This window comes from Oncorhynchus tshawytscha, linkage group LG28, assembly GCF_018296145.1.
Source record: "Oncorhynchus tshawytscha isolate Ot180627B linkage group LG28, Otsh_v2.0, whole genome shotgun sequence".
NCBI lineage: Eukaryota > Metazoa > Chordata > Actinopteri > Salmoniformes > Salmonidae > Oncorhynchus > Oncorhynchus tshawytscha.
The window spans coordinates 35,185,095-35,205,151 of NC_056456.1; the positions used below are offsets into that span (position 1 = coordinate 35,185,095).

The window sequence follows — 20,057 nt, forward strand, 5'->3', positions numbered from 1 at the left end:
TGTCTGACTTGTTATTGTGTATAAATTATGTTTGTCAGGTGCGGGCCATCGTGTGGAGCACGGACGACAGTCGCCTGGTGTCGTGCGGGATGGACGGGGCCGTGTACGAGTGGAACACGCTGAACAGCAAGCGCGAGTCGGAGAGCGTTCTGAAGTCATGCAGCTACACTGGCGTCACCATCTCGCCCGATGCCAAGACTATCTTCGCCGTGGGGACAGACTGTACCCTTAAGGAGATCCAAGACTGTCAGGTGGGATGGAGGTTATACCCTCAGCTAAGGATGGTTCCCTAGATAACAAGTCTACAAAACTTAGTTTAGGTAATTGTGTTTGTAACAAATTGTAGTTTTGGGAGTAGAAAACTGCATTTAGATTAAATGTCTCATCCACAGAGATCCATTTCTATGATTTCAACAATGAGAAAATGTGCAGAATGTTGGCCCAGTTTCATCTTTCTCCCACTTCTCCCTCGCCACTGTGAGGAGAGGAAGACAATTCTCCCACTTCTCCCTCTGCCTCGCCACTGTGAGGAGAGGAAGTCAATTCTCCCACTTCTCCCTCTGCCTCGCCACTGTAAGGAGAGGAAGCCCCTTCTCCCTCTCCCTCGCCACTGTGAGGAGAGGAAGCCCCTTCTCCCTCCTCTCCCTCTTCTCCCTCTGCCTGGCCACTGTAGGGAGAGGAGGTCCCTTCTCCCTCTGCCTCGCCACTGTGAGGAGAGGAAGCCCCTTCTCCCTCCTCTCCCTCTGCCTCGCCACTGTAAGGAGAGGAAGCCCCTTCTCCCACTTCTCCCTCTGCCTCGCCACTGTGAGGAGAGGAAGCCCCTTCTCCCACTTCTCCCTCTGCCTCGCCACTGTGAGGAGAGGAAGCCCCTTCTCCCACTTCTCCCTCTGCCTCGCCACTGTGAGGAGAGGAAGCCCCTCTCCCACTTCTCCCTCTGCCTCGCCACTGTGAGGAGAGGAAGCCCCTTCTCCCTCCTCTCCCTCTGCCTCGCCACTGTGAGGAGAGGAAGCCCCTTCTCCCTCCTCTCCCTCTGCCTCGCCACTGTGAGGAGAGGAAGCCCCTTCTCCCTCCTCTCCCTCTGCCTCGCCACTGTAAGGAGAGGAAGCCCCTTCTCCCTCCTCTCCCTCTGCCTCGCCACTGTGAGGAGAGGAAGCCCCTTCTCCCTCCTCTCCCTCTGCCTCGCCACTGTAAGGAGAGGAAGCCCCTTCTCCCTCCTCTGCCTCACCACTGTGAGGAGAGGAAGCCCCTTCTCCCACTTCTCCCTCTGCCTGGCCACTGTGAGGAGAAGAAGCCCCTAGTGGGAATGACATGGTGTATTAGCTTGATCCCAGATCTGTTTGTGCTGCCTTGCCAACTATGACCATAGGAGTTGGCGAGACAGCACAAACTGATCTGGGACCGGGCTTGTGCTTTGTACCAATGTGACAAACTGTTCTCAGATCCTTAGGGAGGTGGCAGCGGACGACGTGGCTTACACCACCATCGCTATGTCCCGGTCGGGACGGGTGCTCTTCGCAGGGACCTCCATCGGGACTGTCAGGGCCATCAAGTACCCTCTATCCACACAGAAAGACTGGATCGAGTACCAGGCCCACTCAGGGGCTGTCACCAAGGTGGGTGTGTGATGTTTCGCCCAATCCCAGAACATTCAATTGTGGCGTACCTGAAAGATCTGTTTGTGTTGTCATGCCAACTCTTTTGATCATTGCCATGAAAATAACGACTACAGTAAAATTTGACCATACAGCACCAACAGATCTAGGAATGTCCAAATCTTGCAGATCAATTCATGCTTGATCTATGATATCTCGGGCCAGGCTAGGACTTTTCTGCCATTTCAAGTGAAAGCAAATCAAATCAAGACAACTGTAAAGTGTTTTTTTGAGCGTACATGTGTGGTCGTTTAGCCCTCTCTCATTTCTGCTCCCATTTCTCCAGTGGATTTACCCCAGCATGTACAGGTAACTGCCAAAATAATGGAAACACTTCAGTAAATGAGGGATACATACTATATTGAAAGCAGGTGCTTCCACACAGGTGTAGTTCCTGAGTTAATTAAGCAACGTACATCCCATCATGCTTAGGGTCATGTATAAAAATGTCCAGATGCCCATTATATTGAATGCCATGGCTAGGAGAAGAGATCTCAGTGACTTTGAAAGAGGAGTCTCAAAGGAGCATAGGGGGTTTAAAGGGTGTGTCTCAGTCACCCAATGAAACACTTATGGGAGATTCTGGAGCAGCGTCTGAGACAGCGTCTTCCACCACCATCAATAAAACACCAAATGATGGAATTTCTTGTGGAACAAAGGTGTCACATCCCTCCAATAGAGTTCCAGACACTTGTAGAATCTATGCCAGGGTGCATTGAAGCTGTTCTGACGGCTCCTGGTGGCCCAACACCTTAAGACACTATGTTGGTGTTTCCTTTATTTTGGTAGTTACTTGTACGTTGTACAATAAAGTCTACTGAATGAACAAATATAAATAATGATCACGTTGGTCTTGTTCAGTAAGGAGAAAGTGTTTCATAATGGAATGAAACAAGGAGGTACCACCTAGAACACTTAAATAAAAGGTGTTCTTATTATTACCCTGTCCCCACTCAGATGGTGATCACGTTTGACGACCAGTACCTGCTGACGGTGTCTGAGGACTGCTGCCTGCTCATCTGGAAGATCATAGACAAGGAGGGCCGCGGCCTGAAGAGAGACAAGGACATCACCTACGCTGAGGAGATCCTCATCACCAAGTCAGACCTGGAGGAGAAGGTACTGGCCATGACGGACTACGGAGAAAAAGAGGGCGACATACTGGAGAGAGAAAATAGAGTTAAAACATGAGAGACTAGCATGTCTTTTGATTTACTTCTGGTTTGCCCATTGCTACTAATGCTTTGAGTACCATGCCTCTAGTAGGTGCATGTAAATGGTTAACTGGATCGTAGTCTAGGTTGTTGTTCTTGATCATGCATTGCCTTCCTCTCTGTCCCCCAAAAAACTATACTCTCTTCTATTCTATTGTTATATTCTACTCTCTTCTATTCTACTGTTCTATTCTACTGTTCTATTCTACTGTTCTATTCTACCCTCTTCTATTCTACTGTTCTATTCTACTCTCTTCTATTCTATTCTACTGTTCTATTCTACTGTTCTATTCTACTCTCTTCTATTCTACTGTTCTATTCTACTCTCTTCTATTCTACTGTTCTGTTCTATTCTACTCTCTTCTATTCTCCTCTACTCTATTCTACTCTACTCTGTTCTACTCTACTCTGTTCTACTCTACTCTACTCTGTTCTACTCTCTTCTATTCTCCTCTACTCTACTCTGTTCTACTCTACTCTGTTCTATTCTACTCTGTTCTACTCTCTTCTACTCTACTCTACTCTACTCTGTTCTACTCTACTCTGTTCTGTTCTATTCTATTCTAATCTGTTCTGTTCTATTCTACTCTATTGTATTTTATTCTATTGTGACAGAACCAGATCATGATGGAGCTGAAGACCCGTGTGGAGGAGCTGAAGATGGAAAATGAGTACCAGCTGCGTCTGAAGGACATGAACTACAACGAGAAAATCAAGGACCTCTCAGAGAAGTTTGTCCAAGAGATCGAGTCACTCAAGACCAAAAACCAGGTACAACCAGTGGCGATTTTATCATGTATTTTAGCATGCCCCTTGGTGGGGAAAAAAATTGATGTGGGGTGCATGCCAGCAAAGCCACTACACAACATAACACTAAACAATACATTGATTGCACTATACCACTGCTACACATGGCTATCAACGGAGCCTTGTCTGGCAGCGAAACAGTTCATTTAGCCTCATTTACTGACTTTAAAAAAACATAGCTGATATGACTGACTTGCTTAAACAAATGTGGTTTCTATTGACAATTGAGATGTACAAACTATGGCATAAGGGGACAACAAGCGGATAAGAGGCAATCCGTAATTTCGATTAAGATATTCATGAGCGAGTTAGGACGGACGTAGTTAATATAACTTTGTTCAGCACTTTTGAAATGTACAGCGACAGAATTCAGAACATGGTCTGTTCTTACAGTGTTCTCCCTGTACACCAAGTCAGAACCGTAGGATAAATAAAGTGGGTATATAAGCAAACAATAAAAGCACTTACAATATTCAATGACTACATTTCTCTATAGGCTACATATGCACCACCAAGTCAGAACAGTAGGTGAAATTAAGAGGGATAAATAGACCAAATTATTAGGGTGAGGCACATGGGCTACTAACATCTTACTACACAACATCCCACTTAGTATTACTTTCTTAGCTATACTATACATATCTCCCCAATATTACATCATTTATGCAGCAGCATACAGGACATTTTTGGACTCACCTTGATGTGCTCTGCTCACTTGAACAGGAAGGTGACGCGGTGGTCTTTCGTGGGCAAATTTTGTCATCAAAGTCTGGCATTCTCTGGATTTATGGTGCATTCAAGACAACCGGGAACTCCGAAAAATAAAAAAATGTTGAATCATGATGACGTCAGTGATCTTCAGGTCATAGCTCTTGAACGATGCCTGAGTTCCCGATTTACAATTCCGAGTCGGATGAAAGTTAAAAACTTATTTTCCCAGTCGTAGCTCGTTTTTACCTGAGTTCCCAGTTGTCTTGAACCCACTAAAGCCAGATTTTGAAGTTCCGAGTTTACAGTTGTTTGAGCGCAGGAAAAGAGACCCTAGGAAAAGAGACCCTTAATCTGTGACTTGGGACCACACAGCCACTCCACTGAATAGCAGGCTAATGATTTTTTTGCAATGCTTGCAGTTAGCCACTGATTCCTACCAAACCACTCATTGTTGAATTTCCAACTTGTTGTTTAATGTTTATGTCCAATGGCCGATGAGCACCGATATGTTTCATCTATAATTTCTCTTCATTATTTATTTTCCATGACAAGAATTAAAAAAAATTTGCCAGTAGATTGTCAACTTGATTCATGATGATGACTACTTGCTAAGATTTTGAAAGTATGTTGTTGACATGATCAGTCTAATCAAAACTACTGTACATATAACATGATTTGACGTAATTGTATCTTTGGCCAAACATCTTGAGCCTTCTTGGATTGGAACTTCTAATGTAACTCTATGGCAGCACCCAAGAGGCTAGAATTTTTTAAGTCTACCCTTAGACTTGGCGGTGACGTAGTGTCCCCATGAGTGACAGAACACTGAGCCAATCACAGTGCAACGCTTTGTATTTTCTGCTGGCTCACCCCACCATTACAGAAAGCACTGAGCTAGCCTGAAACTCCTGTATTTTGGAGCTACCTTACTCAAGAAAACAAGAAAGAGACCATGTTTGTATGCGGCTTTACTAATGATATACGTATATATATAATATATATATATTTTTTTACAATGTTTGCAAACTTAAATGTGACACGTATTAATGCCAATTTATGATTTTCTTATAGGAAAGCATATATCTGTTTTCCAATGAGTGAAGAAGCTAGACGAGCGCTTTGTGCCGACTAAATCTCCTATAGTAAAGCAGATGTTTGTTCTTCAAGTAGCCTGCTAAAAACAGATTCACTCAACTATTGCTTATTTCTCACACACAATCATTACTGTTTACTCTATGCAGCACCTGGTATGGGACAAATGTGCAGATGTTTGTATGTCAACACTCAGTACATTTTCCTTTGAGAGAACCCTTCATTCAGGGTCGTGGTCCGTCTGTTGTGCTTATATAGACATGCATATTCACAGCCTATATGTTTATATACATATACATGCGGACCTGGCTTCAAATACTATTTGAAATCATTCCGAATACTCTTATCTGGGCTTGACTGAGCTCCCCTGTTTCAACAGAACCAATAGAAAAAGTTTTTTTTAAATGACAAGGCAGGCTAAAGCAAATGTTAATTGATGAAGGAAATTGAACCCAGGGCTGATCTGTTGTGTTGCAGGTCCTGAAAACGGAGAAAGAGAAGCAGGAAATGTCCCACCTGGAGGTCACGAGGGAGGTCGTGGAGAAACACTCCAGAGAGCAGCAGGATTTTGGTAAGAGAGAAATACATTTTTAAAAATCTACGTAACCACACGTGAATGCAATTTCTTAAGAATCAATAAAATATTCTGAAACCTTATGACCTTAGCTGAATGTAACCTCTTAATACTTTACAACAGAACATTCAGATCAAGTTTTGTATTCAATAACCCTGCTGGGCCTCGTATTTTACTGCCACATTTGCACACTCATACACGCACACCCTTCACGAGTCATGGGTTTGATTCCTGCATGGGCCACACCGTACGGTGTAAACTGTTTAAGGTAAAGGAATCTGTTAGAGGAACATTTTTTATATATTTTTTATTTAACTTGGCAAGTCAGTTAAGAAAAAGTTCTTATTTACAACGACAGCCTAGGAACAGTGGGTTAACTGCCTTGTTCTCAGGGGGCAGAACGACAGATGTTTACCATGGCAGCTCGGGGGATTCGATCTAGCAACCTTTTGATTACTGGCCCAACGCTCTTAACACCTGCCGCCATGTCATCATCTTCGTCATTCCCCAGAGTCGACCAGTAACCAGAAGCTGATGCTGGAGTACGAGAAGTACCAGGAGCTGCAGCTCAAGTCGCAGCTCATGCAGGAGGGCTATGAGCGGCAGCTGCAGGCCATGGAGGACAGCAAGGGTCGTGCCCTGGAGGAGCTCACCCTCTTCTATGAAGCCAAGCTCCAGGAGAAGATGCTCATGCTGGGCCAGGTGAGGGAAGGGTACAGGGTAGGGACTGGGGGTCTGGGGGTGGGCGGATGGGGCTAGGATGTACCCTGGAAGAGCTCACCCTCTTGTACGAGGCCCAGCTCCATCACAAACTGTCATCAAAGATACTACTCTAGAAAAGAGGAAACTTGGGGCTTGGAATTCTTGATCTATCACATTCACGTTGTCATGCTGCGTCACGTGGTTGATGCTGTGGTTGTTTGGATATTTCAACTACGGCGGGTTAAAAGGAACACACAACTGTAGGCTGTAGCGAATATAACACACCAAAGTCAAATCACACCTGCAAAACAGCTCTTGCTCGTGGCTTCTTACATTTCTTAATGAAGGAAATAAATATTTAAATATTGGTCTGTTAATGATGTTACTTAATGGCAAAATGTCAATAGTTTTTAACTGTGTATGGGAAGGTTGTATTTATTAATATTTTTTAAAACTTAAGATATCACCATCATTTTTATTGGAAAAGCCAAGTTCAGCCCCTCTTTAAAGCTTATCATATTTGTGTATCTGAGTTCTGATTGTGTGTGTGTGTGTCTCTCTCAGTGTCAGGACGAGTCCAGGCAGCAGATGAGGGAGTTTGAGGAGTCCAAGAAGCAGATGGAGGAGGACGGAGACCGGGAGATCCAGGACATCCGCATCAAGTACGAGAGGAAGCTACGGGTAGAGAAAGAGATCAACCTGCGCCTGAAGGGAGAGACGGGCGTCATGAGGAAAAAGGTGAATAGAAAATAAACAGTTATCTTCACTCTTACGTTCCCCACTCGTATAATAACCCAAATCCACTGATCATGTAAAAACCAGACCACAGAAAACCAGAACACAATGACTTATTCATATCCAGTCCTCAAATGTCTTTGAAACAATGGGTTAATAATGACATTCATTATTCCATGATGCAATGCTTTTTTCTCTTCCGCATACACTATGCTATAGCTTCCACATACACTATGCTGTAGCTTCCACATACACTATGCTGTAGCTTCCACATACAGTATGCTGTAGCTTCCACATACAGTATGCTGTAGCTTCCACATACAGTATGCTGTAGCTTCCACATACAGTATGCTATAGCTTCCACATACACTATGCTATAGCTTCCACATTCACTATGCTATAGCTTCCACATACAGTATGCTGTAGCTTCCACATTCACTATGCTATAGCTTCCACATTCACTATGTTGTAGCCTCCACATACACTATGTTATAGCTTCCACATACACTATGTTATAGCTTCCACATACACTATGCTATAGCTTCCACATACACTATGCTGTAGCTTCCACATACAGTATGCTATAGCTTCCACATACAGTATGCTATAGCATCCACACACAGTATAGGCTGCTACAATATATTATATCTATGAAATATTTATTCTACAATCTATTTAATCTCCACTTCTCATTCACACCTTTTAAACATGTATTCTCTCTCCGGTCCCCCTCTCTGTCTTCTCCCGTCTCTGTCTTCTCCCCTCTCTCGCTTCTCCCCTCTCTCGCTTCTCCCCTCTCTCGCTTCTCCCCTCTCTGTCTTCTCTCTGTCTTCTCTCTGTCTTCTCTCTGTCTTCTCCCCTCCTCTGTCTTCTCCCCTCCTCTGTCTTCTCCCCTCCTCTGTCTTCTCCCCTCTCTGGCTTCTCCCCTCTCTGTCTTCTCTCTGTCTTCTCCCCGTCTCTGTCTTCTCCCCGTCTCTGTCTTCTCCCCTCCTCTGTCTTCTCCCCTCCTCTGTCTTCTCCCGTCTCTGTCGTCTCCCCTCTCTGTCTTCTCCCCTCTCTGTTGTCTCCCCTTTCTCGCTTCTCCCGTCTCTGTCTTCTCCCGTCTCTGTCTTCTCCCGTGACAGTTCAGCAGCCTGCAGAAGGATATAGACGACCGCAATGTGGAGATTGAGAAGCTGAGGGTGGAGCAGCAGAAGCTACGAGGGGTCATCAAGTCACTGGAGAAGGACATCCTGGGCCTGAAGAAAGAGATCCAAGAGAGAGACGAGACCATCCAGGATAAGGTGTGTGGTGGGTGGCTGCAGGGGGATGGGGTGGGTACAGGTACTGGAGGAACCTAGGCTAGGGGAGGGTTGGAGACGCACATTGTGGGCCTGAAGAAGGAGATCCAGGAGAGAGACGAGACCATCCAAGTCAAAGTGGGGATGGACAGGGTCCTGTTCATTAGGCATCAAACAAGGGAAAAGGAACTGAGACGGAGAAAAAGAAATGTAACAAGAAATGTTGTTTTGTGTTCTTTAACAGAAACATGACCTACTGTAGGACACGTTCTGTATAAGGGGGCTATTGACCTCATATGTATTGGATCCACCTTCTAGCACTAGTTATTGGTAGGGAGACGAGACACTGATTATGTTAGCTTCTTCTTCTGGAACATCTTTCCTAGATACAACTGAATATGTAGTACATCATTCTTTCATAACACAGTAAGGTCCTTAAAGGTACCTAAAGTGCAGAGTAGGGGGGGGTGCAATCGCAGATAGAACCTTATGGCTCGGAAATGTCAATCTGGGTTCAGCCATAAGGTCCTTTCTGGGTTCAGCCATAAGGTCCTTTCTGGGTTCAGCCATAAGGTTCCTATCTGGGTTCAGCCATAAGGTTCCTATCTGGGTTCAGCCATAAGGTTCCTATCTGGGTTCAGCCATAAGGTTCCTATCTGGGTTCAGCCATAAGGTCCTCTCTGGGTTCAGCCATAAGGTCCTCTCTGGGTTCAGCCATAAGGTCCTCTCTGGGTTCAGCCATAAGGTCCTCTCTGGGTTCAGCCATAAGGTCCTCTCTGGGTTCAGCCATAAGGTCCTCTCTGGGTTCAGCCATAAGGTCCTCTCTGGGTTCAGCCATAAGGTCCTCTCTGGGTTCAGCCATAAGGTCCTCTCTGGGTTCAGCCATAAGGTCCTCTCTGGGTTCAGCCATAAGGGTCCTCTCTGGGTTCAGCCATAAGGGTCCTCTCTGGGTTCAGCCATAAGGGTCCTATCTGGGTTCAGCCATAAGGTCCTATCTGGGTTCAGCCATAAGGACCTATCTGGGTTCAGCCATAAGGTCCTATCTGGGTTCAGCCATAAGGACCTATCTGGGTTCAGCCATAAGGACCTATCTAGCACAGAATGTTACAATTATTTCACTTTCAATAGAAAAATACAGACATTTAATGATTCAATAAAGATAAATACCCTTCTTTCTAAACACATCATCCAAAATATTAATTCATGTTCATCACACATTTGTTAAAGCAATAGTTCCTTTCAATGACAAATACACTACAGTGAGTGGACAAAACATTAAGGACACCTGCTCTTTCCGTGACATAGACTGAACGGGTGAAAGCTATGATCCCTCATTGATGTCACTTGTTAAATCTACTTCAATCAGTGTAGATGAAGAGAAGACAGGTTAAATAATGATTTTAAGTGTTGAGACAATTGAGGCATGGATTGTGTGTATGTGCCATTCTGAGAGGGAAAGGGCAATATAAAAGATGTAAGTGCCTTTGAACGGGGTATGGTGGTAGATGCCAGGCGCACCGGTTTGTGTCAAGAACTGCAGCGCTGCTGGGTTTTTCACGCTCAACAGTTTCAACAGTGTACCAAGAATGGTCCACCACCCAAAGGACATCCAGACAACTTGGCACAACTGTGGGAAGCATTGGAGTCAACATGGGCCAGCATCCCTGTGGAGCGCTTTTGACATCTTGTAGAATCCATGCCCCGATTAATTGAGGCTGTTCTGGGGGGGAGAAGACAGAGAGGGGAGAAGGCAACTCAATATTAGGAATGTGTTCCTAATGTTTGATAAACTCAGTGTATATCTTATGGATAACTAGCAACATTGCTAAAGCTTAGCTCTGGATGACTAAACTGATATATTTTTCAAGTCTCTGACAACCAAAGTCAGTAAACTACTTGCTAGTTATCAATAAAATGTGGTAAGTTTGTAATTTTAGTGAAATACTCCTTCCATGGAGGTTTTCCTATTGATAAAGAACAAGACAAAAACATGGCCTAAAACATGATCTAAGGAACTCGTATTTATTTGTTGTTTTTTTACCTTAAAGAGCTTACATTATGTTATGGCCAGTCTTCTGAAAAAGTTGTGATAAAAAAAATCTAAGTCATTTAAAAAGAGGACCAGAACCTATGATATAAATAATCAAGGACCTGGGACTATATGGTTCTATCTTGCAGACTGTATAGTTCTGAGATAATGGGTATTGGGAACTGTTTTGTGATGTCTTCCTCTTTTTGACTCAATTAGTATATTTTCTTACAAACAGTTGTTTTGATTGACAACCCAGTGTTGTGTGATTGGATTGCAGATAGGACCTTATAGCACCAAGTTAAAAGGTGTTTGCGCAGATGGATCTTTCTGATTTGACATGTTTTTCATCGTAAACGTCCTTTGTTTACATCTGACATGTCTCATAGCCTGAAGAGCAACTCTATGTGAAGAACTCATTTTGGACCAAAATGTCAGAACTACCACAGGTCACAAACTATCACAGTAGCTATTAGTTCAACAGAGACATGTTTTGGGTTATAAAAGAGGTAACAAAACTCCTCTCCTCTTTTTTGCAGGAGAAGAGAATCTACGACCTGAAGAAGAAGAACCAGGAGCTGGAGAAGTTCAAGTTTGTCCTGGACTACAAGATCAAAGAACTGAAGAAACAGATCGAGCCCAGAGAGAACGACATCAAGGAGATGAAGGAGCAGATTCAAGAGGTCAGAGACAGCTAGATCTGTTTTTAGATGGTCTCAGTGACCCCTCTCTCTCGCCTCTGTATCTCAGTTGGAAGAGCATGGCGCATGCAATGCCAAGATAGGGGCTTCAATTCCCGGAGCCAGCAGTAAGTAAAACGTATGCAGGCATGACTAAGTGTTTTTGGATAAAAGCGTCTGCTAAATGGTATATAATCTTAAATGATCATACAGGTGAGCAGCAGACAAATCTGAAATACATTCTTATTGCTGATCAAAATGCTACTACTGACATTCATGTCATTATGTTTTTACCCACCTGAATCATCAGCATTGACCGCTACATTTTCTCACTCATTGCACTTGCACATCTAACATGTGGGGAAAAAAGCCCACAAAAAAATCCACAGTTTCATATAACTGATCAAAATGCCATGACATACAGTACATTTGCCATGTTGCATTTACACACGAAAGCACTCAGAATCGCCTGTATTGACCCCTCTCTTACCCTGTATTGACCCCTCTCTCTCGCCCTGTATTGACCCCTCTCTAGCCCTGTATTGACCCCTCTCTCTCATCCTGTATTGACCCCTCTCTCTAGCCCTGCATTGACCCCTCTCTCTAGCCCTCAATTGACCCCTCTCTTTTCCCTCAATTGACCCCTCTCTCTGCCCTCCATTGACCCCTCTCTCTGCCCTCCATTGACCCCTCTCTCTGCCCTCTATTGACCCCTCTCTCTGCCCTCTATTGACCCCTCTCTCTGCCCTCCATTGACCACTCTCTCTGCCCTCCATTGAATACTCTCTCTGCCCTCCATTGACCACTCTCTCTGCCCTCCATTGACCACTCTCTCTGCCCTCCATTGACCACTCTCTCTGCCCTCCATTGACCCCTCTCTCTGCCCTCCATTGACCCCTCTCTGTAGCCCTCCAGTCAACACATGAGGATGCATGTAAGATGTAGGTGGACATGAATATGATTCTGCAGCAAACTGCAATAGCCTACACTGTGAGTTCATTGAGGTTGAGTACCCGGTGCTCTCTTCATTGCAGCATACCTGTAGGCTTTAAGTATAGTGTTACCTTCTCCGTTGGTAGATGGAGGGAGGGAGAGCCAGAGTAGTTGGAGGGAGGGAGAGCCAGAGTAGTTGGAGGGAGGGAGAGGAGTTGTTGGAGGGAGGGAGGGAGGGAGGGAGAGCCAGAGTAGTTGGAGGGGGAGGGCCAGAGTAGTTGGAGGGAGGGAGGGCCAGAGTAGTTGGAGGGAGGGAGGGAGGGCCAGAGTAGTTGGAGGGAGGGAGGGAGGGCCAGAGTAGTTGGAGGGAGGGAGGGAGGGCCAGAGTAGTTGGAGGGAGGGAGGGCCAGAGTAGTTGGAGGGAGGGAGAGCCAGAGTAGTTGGAGAGAGGGAGAGCCAGAGTAGATGGAGAGAGGGAGAGCCAGAGTAGATGGAGGGAGGGAGAGCCAGAGTAGATGGAGGGAGGGAGAGCCAGAGTAGATGGAGGGAGGGAGGGAGGGAGGGAGGGAGGGAGGGAGGGATGGAGGGAGGGAGGGAGGGAGCCAGAGTAGATGGAGGGAGGGAGGGCCAGAGTTGGAGGGAGGGAGGGAGGGAGGGAGGGAGGGAGGGAGGGAGAGCCAGAGTAGATGGAGGGAGGGAGAGCCAGAGTAGATGGAGGGAGGGAGAGCCAGAGTAGTTGGAGGGAGGGAGAGCCAGAGTAGATGGAGGGAGGGAGGGAGGGGGAGGGAGGGAGGGAGGGAGGAGAGGGAGGGAGGGAGGGAGGGAGATCAGATGGAGGGAGAGCCAGATAGTTGGAGGGATTCAGCCTGGTCAGTCTATGCCATGGAAGGGAGGTGAGCCAGAGTAGATAAGAGCCAGAGTAGATGGAGGGAGGGAGAGCCAGTGTAGATGTAGCCAGAGTAGATGGAGGGAGGGAGGGATTGGGAGGGAGGGAGGGAGGGAGGGAGGGAGGGAGGGAGGGAGGGAGGGAGGGAGGGAGGGAGGGAGGGAGGGCCAGAGTAGTTGGAGGGAGGGAGGGCCTAGTTGGAGGGAGGGAGGGATGGAGGAGGGAGGGAGGGAGGGAGGGAGGGAGGGAGGGAGCTGGAGGGAGGTCCAGAAGATGGAGGGAACAGCCAGAGTAGCTGGAGGGAGGGAAGCCATCAGATGGAGGGAGGGAAACTCAAAGGGAGGGAGGGAGGGAGGGAGGGAGGGAGGGAGGGAGGGAGGGAGGAGGGAGGGAGAGGGTGAGGGAGGGAGGCTGGAGGACGCCTAGTCTGGAGGGAGGGAGGGCCTTTGGAGGGAGGGAGGGCCATGAGGGAATGGATGAGAATGGAGGGAGAGGGAGGGGGTTTGGAGGGAGGGAGGGATGGGCAGAGTAGTTGGAGGGAGGGAGGGAGGCCAGATAGATGGAGGGAGGGAGAGCCAGAGTAATGGATCAGATGGAGGGAGGGAGAGCCAGAGTAGATGGAGGGAGGGAGAGCCAGAGTTCAGAGTTGGAGGGAGGGAGGGAGGGCCAGAGTAGATGGAGGGAGGGAGAGCCAGAGTAGTTGGAGGGGGAGGGAGGGCCAGAGATGGAGGGAGGGAGAGCCAGAGTAGTTGGAGGGAGGGAGAGGGAGGGAGAGCCAGAGTATGGATGGAGGGAGAGCCAATAGCATGTCTTTAACTGGGAGGGGGAGGGCCTGTAGATGGAGGGAGGGAGAGCCATGAGGTTTAGATGGAGGGAGGGAAGCCAGTTAGATGGAGGGAGGGAGGGCCAGAGTCTTGGAGGGAGGGAGGGCCAGCTACCAGCCCAGGGAGGGAGAGCCAGAGTAGATGTCAAAGACATTAGTTTTTGGAGGGGGATGGAGGTTCTGCCAATTATTTAACATGTTCTTTAACTAGGCAAGTCAGGGAGGAGGGCCAGAGTAGATGGAGCCTACCCCCGGCAAACCCTGGACCCCGACAGGGAGAGCCAGAGTAGTTGGAGGGAGGGAGGGCCCAGAGCCAGAGTAGAGTTGGAGGGAGGGAGAGCCAGCCAGAGTAGATGGAGGGAGGGAGGGCCAGAGTAGTTGGAGGGAGGGAGGGAGGGCCAGAGTAGTTGGAGGGAGGGAGGGAGGGCCAGAGTAGATGGAGGGAGGGAGGGAGGGCCAGAGTAGATGGAGGGGAGGAGGGAGGGCCAGAGTAGATGGAGGGAGGGAGAGCCAGAGTAGATGGAGGGAGGGAGGGCCCAGGGCCAGATGTGACTGGAGGGAGGGAGAGCCAGAGTAGATGGAGGGAGGGAGGGCCAGAGTAGTTGGAGGGAGGGAGGGAGCCAGAGTAGATGGAAGGGAGGGCCTAGTGGAGGGAGGGAGGGAGGGCCAGAGTAGATGGAGGGAGGGAGAGCCTCTTGCACTGAGTTGGAGGGATGGAGGGCCTAGATGGAGGGAGGGAGGGAGGGCCAGAGTAGATGGAGGGAGGGCCAGAGTAGTTGGAGGGAGGGAGGGAGGGAGAGCCAGTTGGAGGGAGGGGGAAGGGAGAGCCAGAGTAGTTGGAGGGAAAGGGCCAGAGCAGATGGAGGGAGGGAGAGCCAGAAGATCCCACTAGCCAGAGTCCAGTTGGAGGGAGGGAGGGAGGGCCAGAGCAGATGGAGGGAGGGAGAGCCCTACTGGAGGGAGAGCCAGAGTAGATGGAGGGAGGGAGAGCCAGAGTAGATGGAGGGAGGGAGAGCCAGATCAGATGGAGGGAGAGCCAGATAGTTTTCACCTGGATTCACCTGGTCAGTCTATGCCATGGAAAGAGGTGTTCCTAAATCATGTTTTATATACTCAGTGTATGTATTGTAGCTCTCATTGAGATTGACTGACTGGCCAATGGATGCTCTCTTTGTTAGATGGAGGGCGAGCTGGACCAGGTCCACAAGAGAAACACTCAGCTGGAGCTGAACATCACTGAGCTGAAACTCAAACTGAAAGCCACCGATAAGGAGATGCACAAGGAGACGCAGAGGGTGAGAGAGGCTGGAGGACGCCTGTCTGCTTTACATGAGAATGGATGAGAATCAGAGAGGGTTTGGGGGGGGGGACTATGGGCAGAGCGAGAGAAGGCTCATACTAAATATTTCACTTCACCTCATGAAAACACTGTACATAGTAGAGAATCTTAAAGACATGGAAAGGGAATACCTATTCTGAAAGGGACCCCTATGTCATATGCACTTATACACAATGCATGTCTTTAACTGCTATGTACTGTATACTATCATGAGGTTTAATGGAAGATGTAGTTAGAGCAGGGCGTCTCCGACAGGTCGCCAGCTACCAGCCCACCGACGAGCAGCTCGCCAATGTCAAAGTACATTAGTTTTTTCATGTGTTCTGTAATTATTTAACATGTTCTTTAACTAGGCAAGTCAGTTAAAGAACACATTGTTATTTACAATGACAGCCTACCCCCGGCAAACCCTAACCCGGACAGCGTTGGGACAATTGTGCACCGCCCAATGTGACTCCCAATCACGGCCGGTTGTGATACAGCCCGGGATCGAATCAGGGTCTAGTGACACCTCTTGCACTGAAATGCAGGGCCTTAGACCTCTGAGCCACTCGGGAACAATTACAAACTGTCATAAACACAAAACTCCCACTACTACTATCCAATCGAAGCCGCGTTGACATTATCCCACTCTTGGTTAGATACGTAACACAATATCTGCCTATTAATTTACAGCAATATTGCCCGTCTGTCTGTGTTTGATGCGTGCGTCAGGCCTTATGTAGCCAGTTAGTGATGCTAATGATAACCAGTGTCTTGTTTGTCGATAGAAAGGCTACAAACTCCTACTCAGCTAAATGTGCACTGCAAAGTAGACTTACCTGACAGAAATAAATCATCATTATTTGTATAATTTGGATGGCAATTGATTTGCTGACTCTGCCATGACATGTGTTGCAGCAGTAGGCCTAACAGCAGAAACATCGCTAGACCGACACGTTCCTCTCTTGCTAGATGCGCAATTAAAGGGGAATTACACTCAAATCTAAATTCTATATATTTTTTTAGACCCAACAAATTGTCTTCTGGTGTGATTTAAGCATTGACATGGACTCAGAACATCCATTTTCGTTTTCAATTAACATTTTTAATATTGAGAGTAAAAACATCCCAAACCAGGACAAATAAAACAGATATTCAGAAAAATACAAAAGATAGTTTTATGGGGCCTGTCATGCCAAATACTGTTTATTAACCATTATATTACCAGGTATATTGACAGACAATGCATACAGTTGAAGTCGGAAGTTTACATACACTTAGGTTGGAGTCATTAAAACTAGTGTACATACACTTAGGTTGGAGTCATTAAAACTAGTGTACATACACTTAGGTTGGAGTCATTAAAACTAGTGTACATACACTTAGGTTGGAGTCATTAAAACTAGTGTACATACACTTATGTTGGAGTCATTAAAACTAGTGTACATACACTTATGTTGGAGTCATTAAAACTAGTGTACATACACTTATGTTGGAGTCATTAAAACTAGTGTACATACACTTATGTTGGAGTCATTAAAACTAGTGTACATACACTTATGTTGGAGTCATTAAAACTAGTGTACATACACTTATGTTGGAGTCATTAAAACTAGTGTACATACACTTATGTTGGAGTCATTAAAACTAGTGTACATACACTTATGTTGGAGTCATTAAAACTAGTGTACATACACTTATGTTGGAGTCATTAAAACTAGTTTACATACACTTATGTTGGAGTCATTAAAACTAGTGTACATACACTTAGGTTGGAGTCATTAAAACTAGTGTACATACACTTATGTTGGAGTCATTAAAACTAGTGTACATACACTTATGTTGGAGTCATTAAAACTAGTGTACATACACTTATGTTGGAGTCATTAAAACTAGTGTACATACACTTATGTTGGAGTCATTAAAACTAGTGTACATACACTTATGTTGGAGTCATTAAAACTAGTGTACATACACTTATGTTGGAGTCATTAAAACTAGTGTACATACACTTATGTTGGAGTCATTAAAACTAGTGTACATACACTTAGGTTGGAGTCATTAAAACTAGTGTACATACACTTATGTTGGAGTCATTAAAACTAGTGTACATACACTTATGTTGGAGTCATTAAAACTAGTGTACATACACTTATGTTGGAGTCATTAAAACTAGTGTACATACACTTATGTTGGAGTCATTAAAACTAGTGTACATACACTTATGTTGGAGTCATTAAAACTAGTGTACATACACTTATGTTGGAGTCATTAAAACTAGTGTACATACACTTATGTTGGAGTCATTAAAACTAGTGTACATACACTTATGTTGGAGTCATTAAAACTAGTGTACATACACTTAGGTTGGAGTCATTAAAACTAGTTTTTCAACCACTCCACAAATTTCTTGTTAACAAACTATAGTTTTGGCAAGTCTGTTAGGACATCTACTTTGTGCATGACACAAGTAATTTTTCCAACAATTGTTTACAGACAGATTATTTCACTTAAGATAATTAACTGTAACACAATTCCAGTTGGTCAGAAGTATACATGCACTAAGTTGACTGTGCCTTCTAGAAAATTCTAGAAAATTATGTCATGGCTTTAGAAGCTTCTGATAGGCTAATTGACACCATTTGAGTCAATTGGAGGTGTACCTGTGGATGTATTTCAAGGCCTACCTTCAAACTCAGTGTCTCTTTGCTTGACATCATGGGAAAATCAAAAGAAATTAAACCAAGACCTCAGAAAAAAATTGTGGACCTCCACAAGTCTGGTTCATCCTTGGGAGCAATTTCCAAATGCCTGAAGGTACAACTTTCATCTGTACAAACAATAGTACTCAAGTAAAAACACCATGGGACCACGCAGGTATGAGCGGTATGATGTACTTTGAACGTACTTTGGTGCGAAAAGTGCAAATCAATCCCAGAACAACAGAATCTGGCATGTGAACAGCATGTGAAGATGCTGGAGGAAACAGGTACAAAAGTATCTATATCCACAGTCAAATGAGTCCTATATCTGCATAACCTAAAAGGCAGCTCAGCAAGGAAGAAGCCACTGCTCCAAAACCCCCATAAAAAAGCCAGACTACGGTTTGCAACTGCACATGGAGACACAGATCGTACTTTTTGGAGAAATGTCCTCTGGTCTGATGAAACAAAAATAGAACTGTTTGGCCATAATGACCATCGTTATGTTTGGAGGAAAAACGGGGAGACTTGCAAGCCGAAGAACACCATCCCAACCGTGAAGCACGGGGGTGGCAGCATCATGTTGTGTAGGTGCTTTGCTGCAGGAGGGACTGGTGCACTTCACAAAATAGATGGCATCATGAGGACAATTAAGTGGATATATTGAAGCAACATCTCAAGACATCAGTCAGGAAGTTAAAGTTTGCTCGCAAATGGGTCTTCCAAATGGATAATGACCCCAAGCATACTTCCAAAGTTGTGGCAAAATGGCTTAAGTACAAAGTCAAGGTATTGGAGTGGCCATCACTAAGCCCTGACCTCAATCCTATTGAAAATGTGTGGGCAGAACTGAAAAAGTGTGTGCGAGCAAGGAGGCCTACAAACCTGACTCAGTTACACCAGCTCTGTCAGGAGGAATGGGCCAAAATTGACCCAACTTATTGTGGGAAGCTTGTGGAAGGCTACCCGAAACGTTTGGCATGACAGGCCCCATTCCCATCACTGGGAATATGATGAAAGCTGAAATAAATAATTCTCTCTACTATTATTCTGACATTTCACATTCTTAAAATAAAGTGGTGATCCTAACTGACCTAACACAGGGAATTTTTACTAGGATTAAGTGTCAGGAATTGTGAAAAACTCAGTTTAAATGTATTTGGCTGAGGTGTATGTAAACTTCCGACTTCAACTGTATATTGTACACCAAGGTCCCGGGGAAGAGTTGCAGGGTAGGTAAGGAAATAATGTGCCTATTTGAAAGCATTAAAAAAAATTGTAGCTCGCAAAGTTTAATTTAAAAAAAAAAGTTGCTCTCATGCTGGAAAAGGTTGGAGACTGCTGAGTTGAAGTATATAGGCCTAGTTCAAAGACATAGCCCAATGTTTACATATTTTGCATTACTCATCTCATATGTATATACTGTATTCTATTCTACTGTATTTTAGTCAATGCCACTCTGACATTGCTCGTCCAAATATTTATATATTCTTAATTCCTTCCTTTACTTAGATTTATGTGTTGTTGTGAAATTATTAGATATTATTTGTTAGATATTACTTAATACGGGGCGGCAGGGTAGCCTAGTGGTTAGAGTGTTGGGCTAGTAACCGAAAGGTTGCAAGTTCATATCCCCGAGCTGACAAGGTACAAATCTGTTGTTCTGCCCCTGAACAGGCAGTTAACCCACTATTCCTAGGCCGTCATTGAAAATAAGAATTTGTTCTTAACTGACTTGCCTTGTTAAATAAAGATAAAATGAACTTCCACTGTCAGAGCTAGAAACACAAGCATTTTGCTACACCCCTGCAGTAACATCTGTTAAACACATGTATGTAACAATCAACTTTTTGATTTGATGCTGTACATAAACAAAGTATATGAATATATATGTCTGGTAATTCCAGAAACTGTCA

General features: G+C 45.4%; 1 protein-coding gene across 2 annotated transcripts in view; it reads left to right on the forward strand.

Moving 5' to 3' along the window:
- Positions 1–20,057, forward strand: part of cfap57 (cilia and flagella associated protein 57) — a 39,653-nt gene that overhangs the window by 14,340 nt on the left and 5,256 nt on the right. For both annotated transcript variants that reach the window (XR_006080239.1, XM_042308273.1), the window contains exons 10-19: positions 39–251; positions 1,440–1,613; positions 2,610–2,771; positions 3,482–3,637; positions 5,954–6,047; positions 6,562–6,752; positions 7,317–7,490; positions 8,612–8,770; positions 11,336–11,479; positions 15,297–15,413. Coding sequence is in view for 1 of the 2 variants with exons in the window: in XM_042308273.1 (XP_042164207.1) it covers positions 39–251; positions 1,440–1,613; positions 2,610–2,771; positions 3,482–3,637; positions 5,954–6,047; positions 6,562–6,752; positions 7,317–7,490; positions 8,612–8,770; positions 11,336–11,479; positions 15,297–15,413 (1,584 nt within the window). In the remaining variant the exon portion in view is untranslated. The remainder of the gene's footprint in view (positions 1–38; positions 252–1,439; positions 1,614–2,609; positions 2,772–3,481; positions 3,638–5,953; positions 6,048–6,561; positions 6,753–7,316; positions 7,491–8,611; positions 8,771–11,335; positions 11,480–15,296; positions 15,414–20,057) is intronic.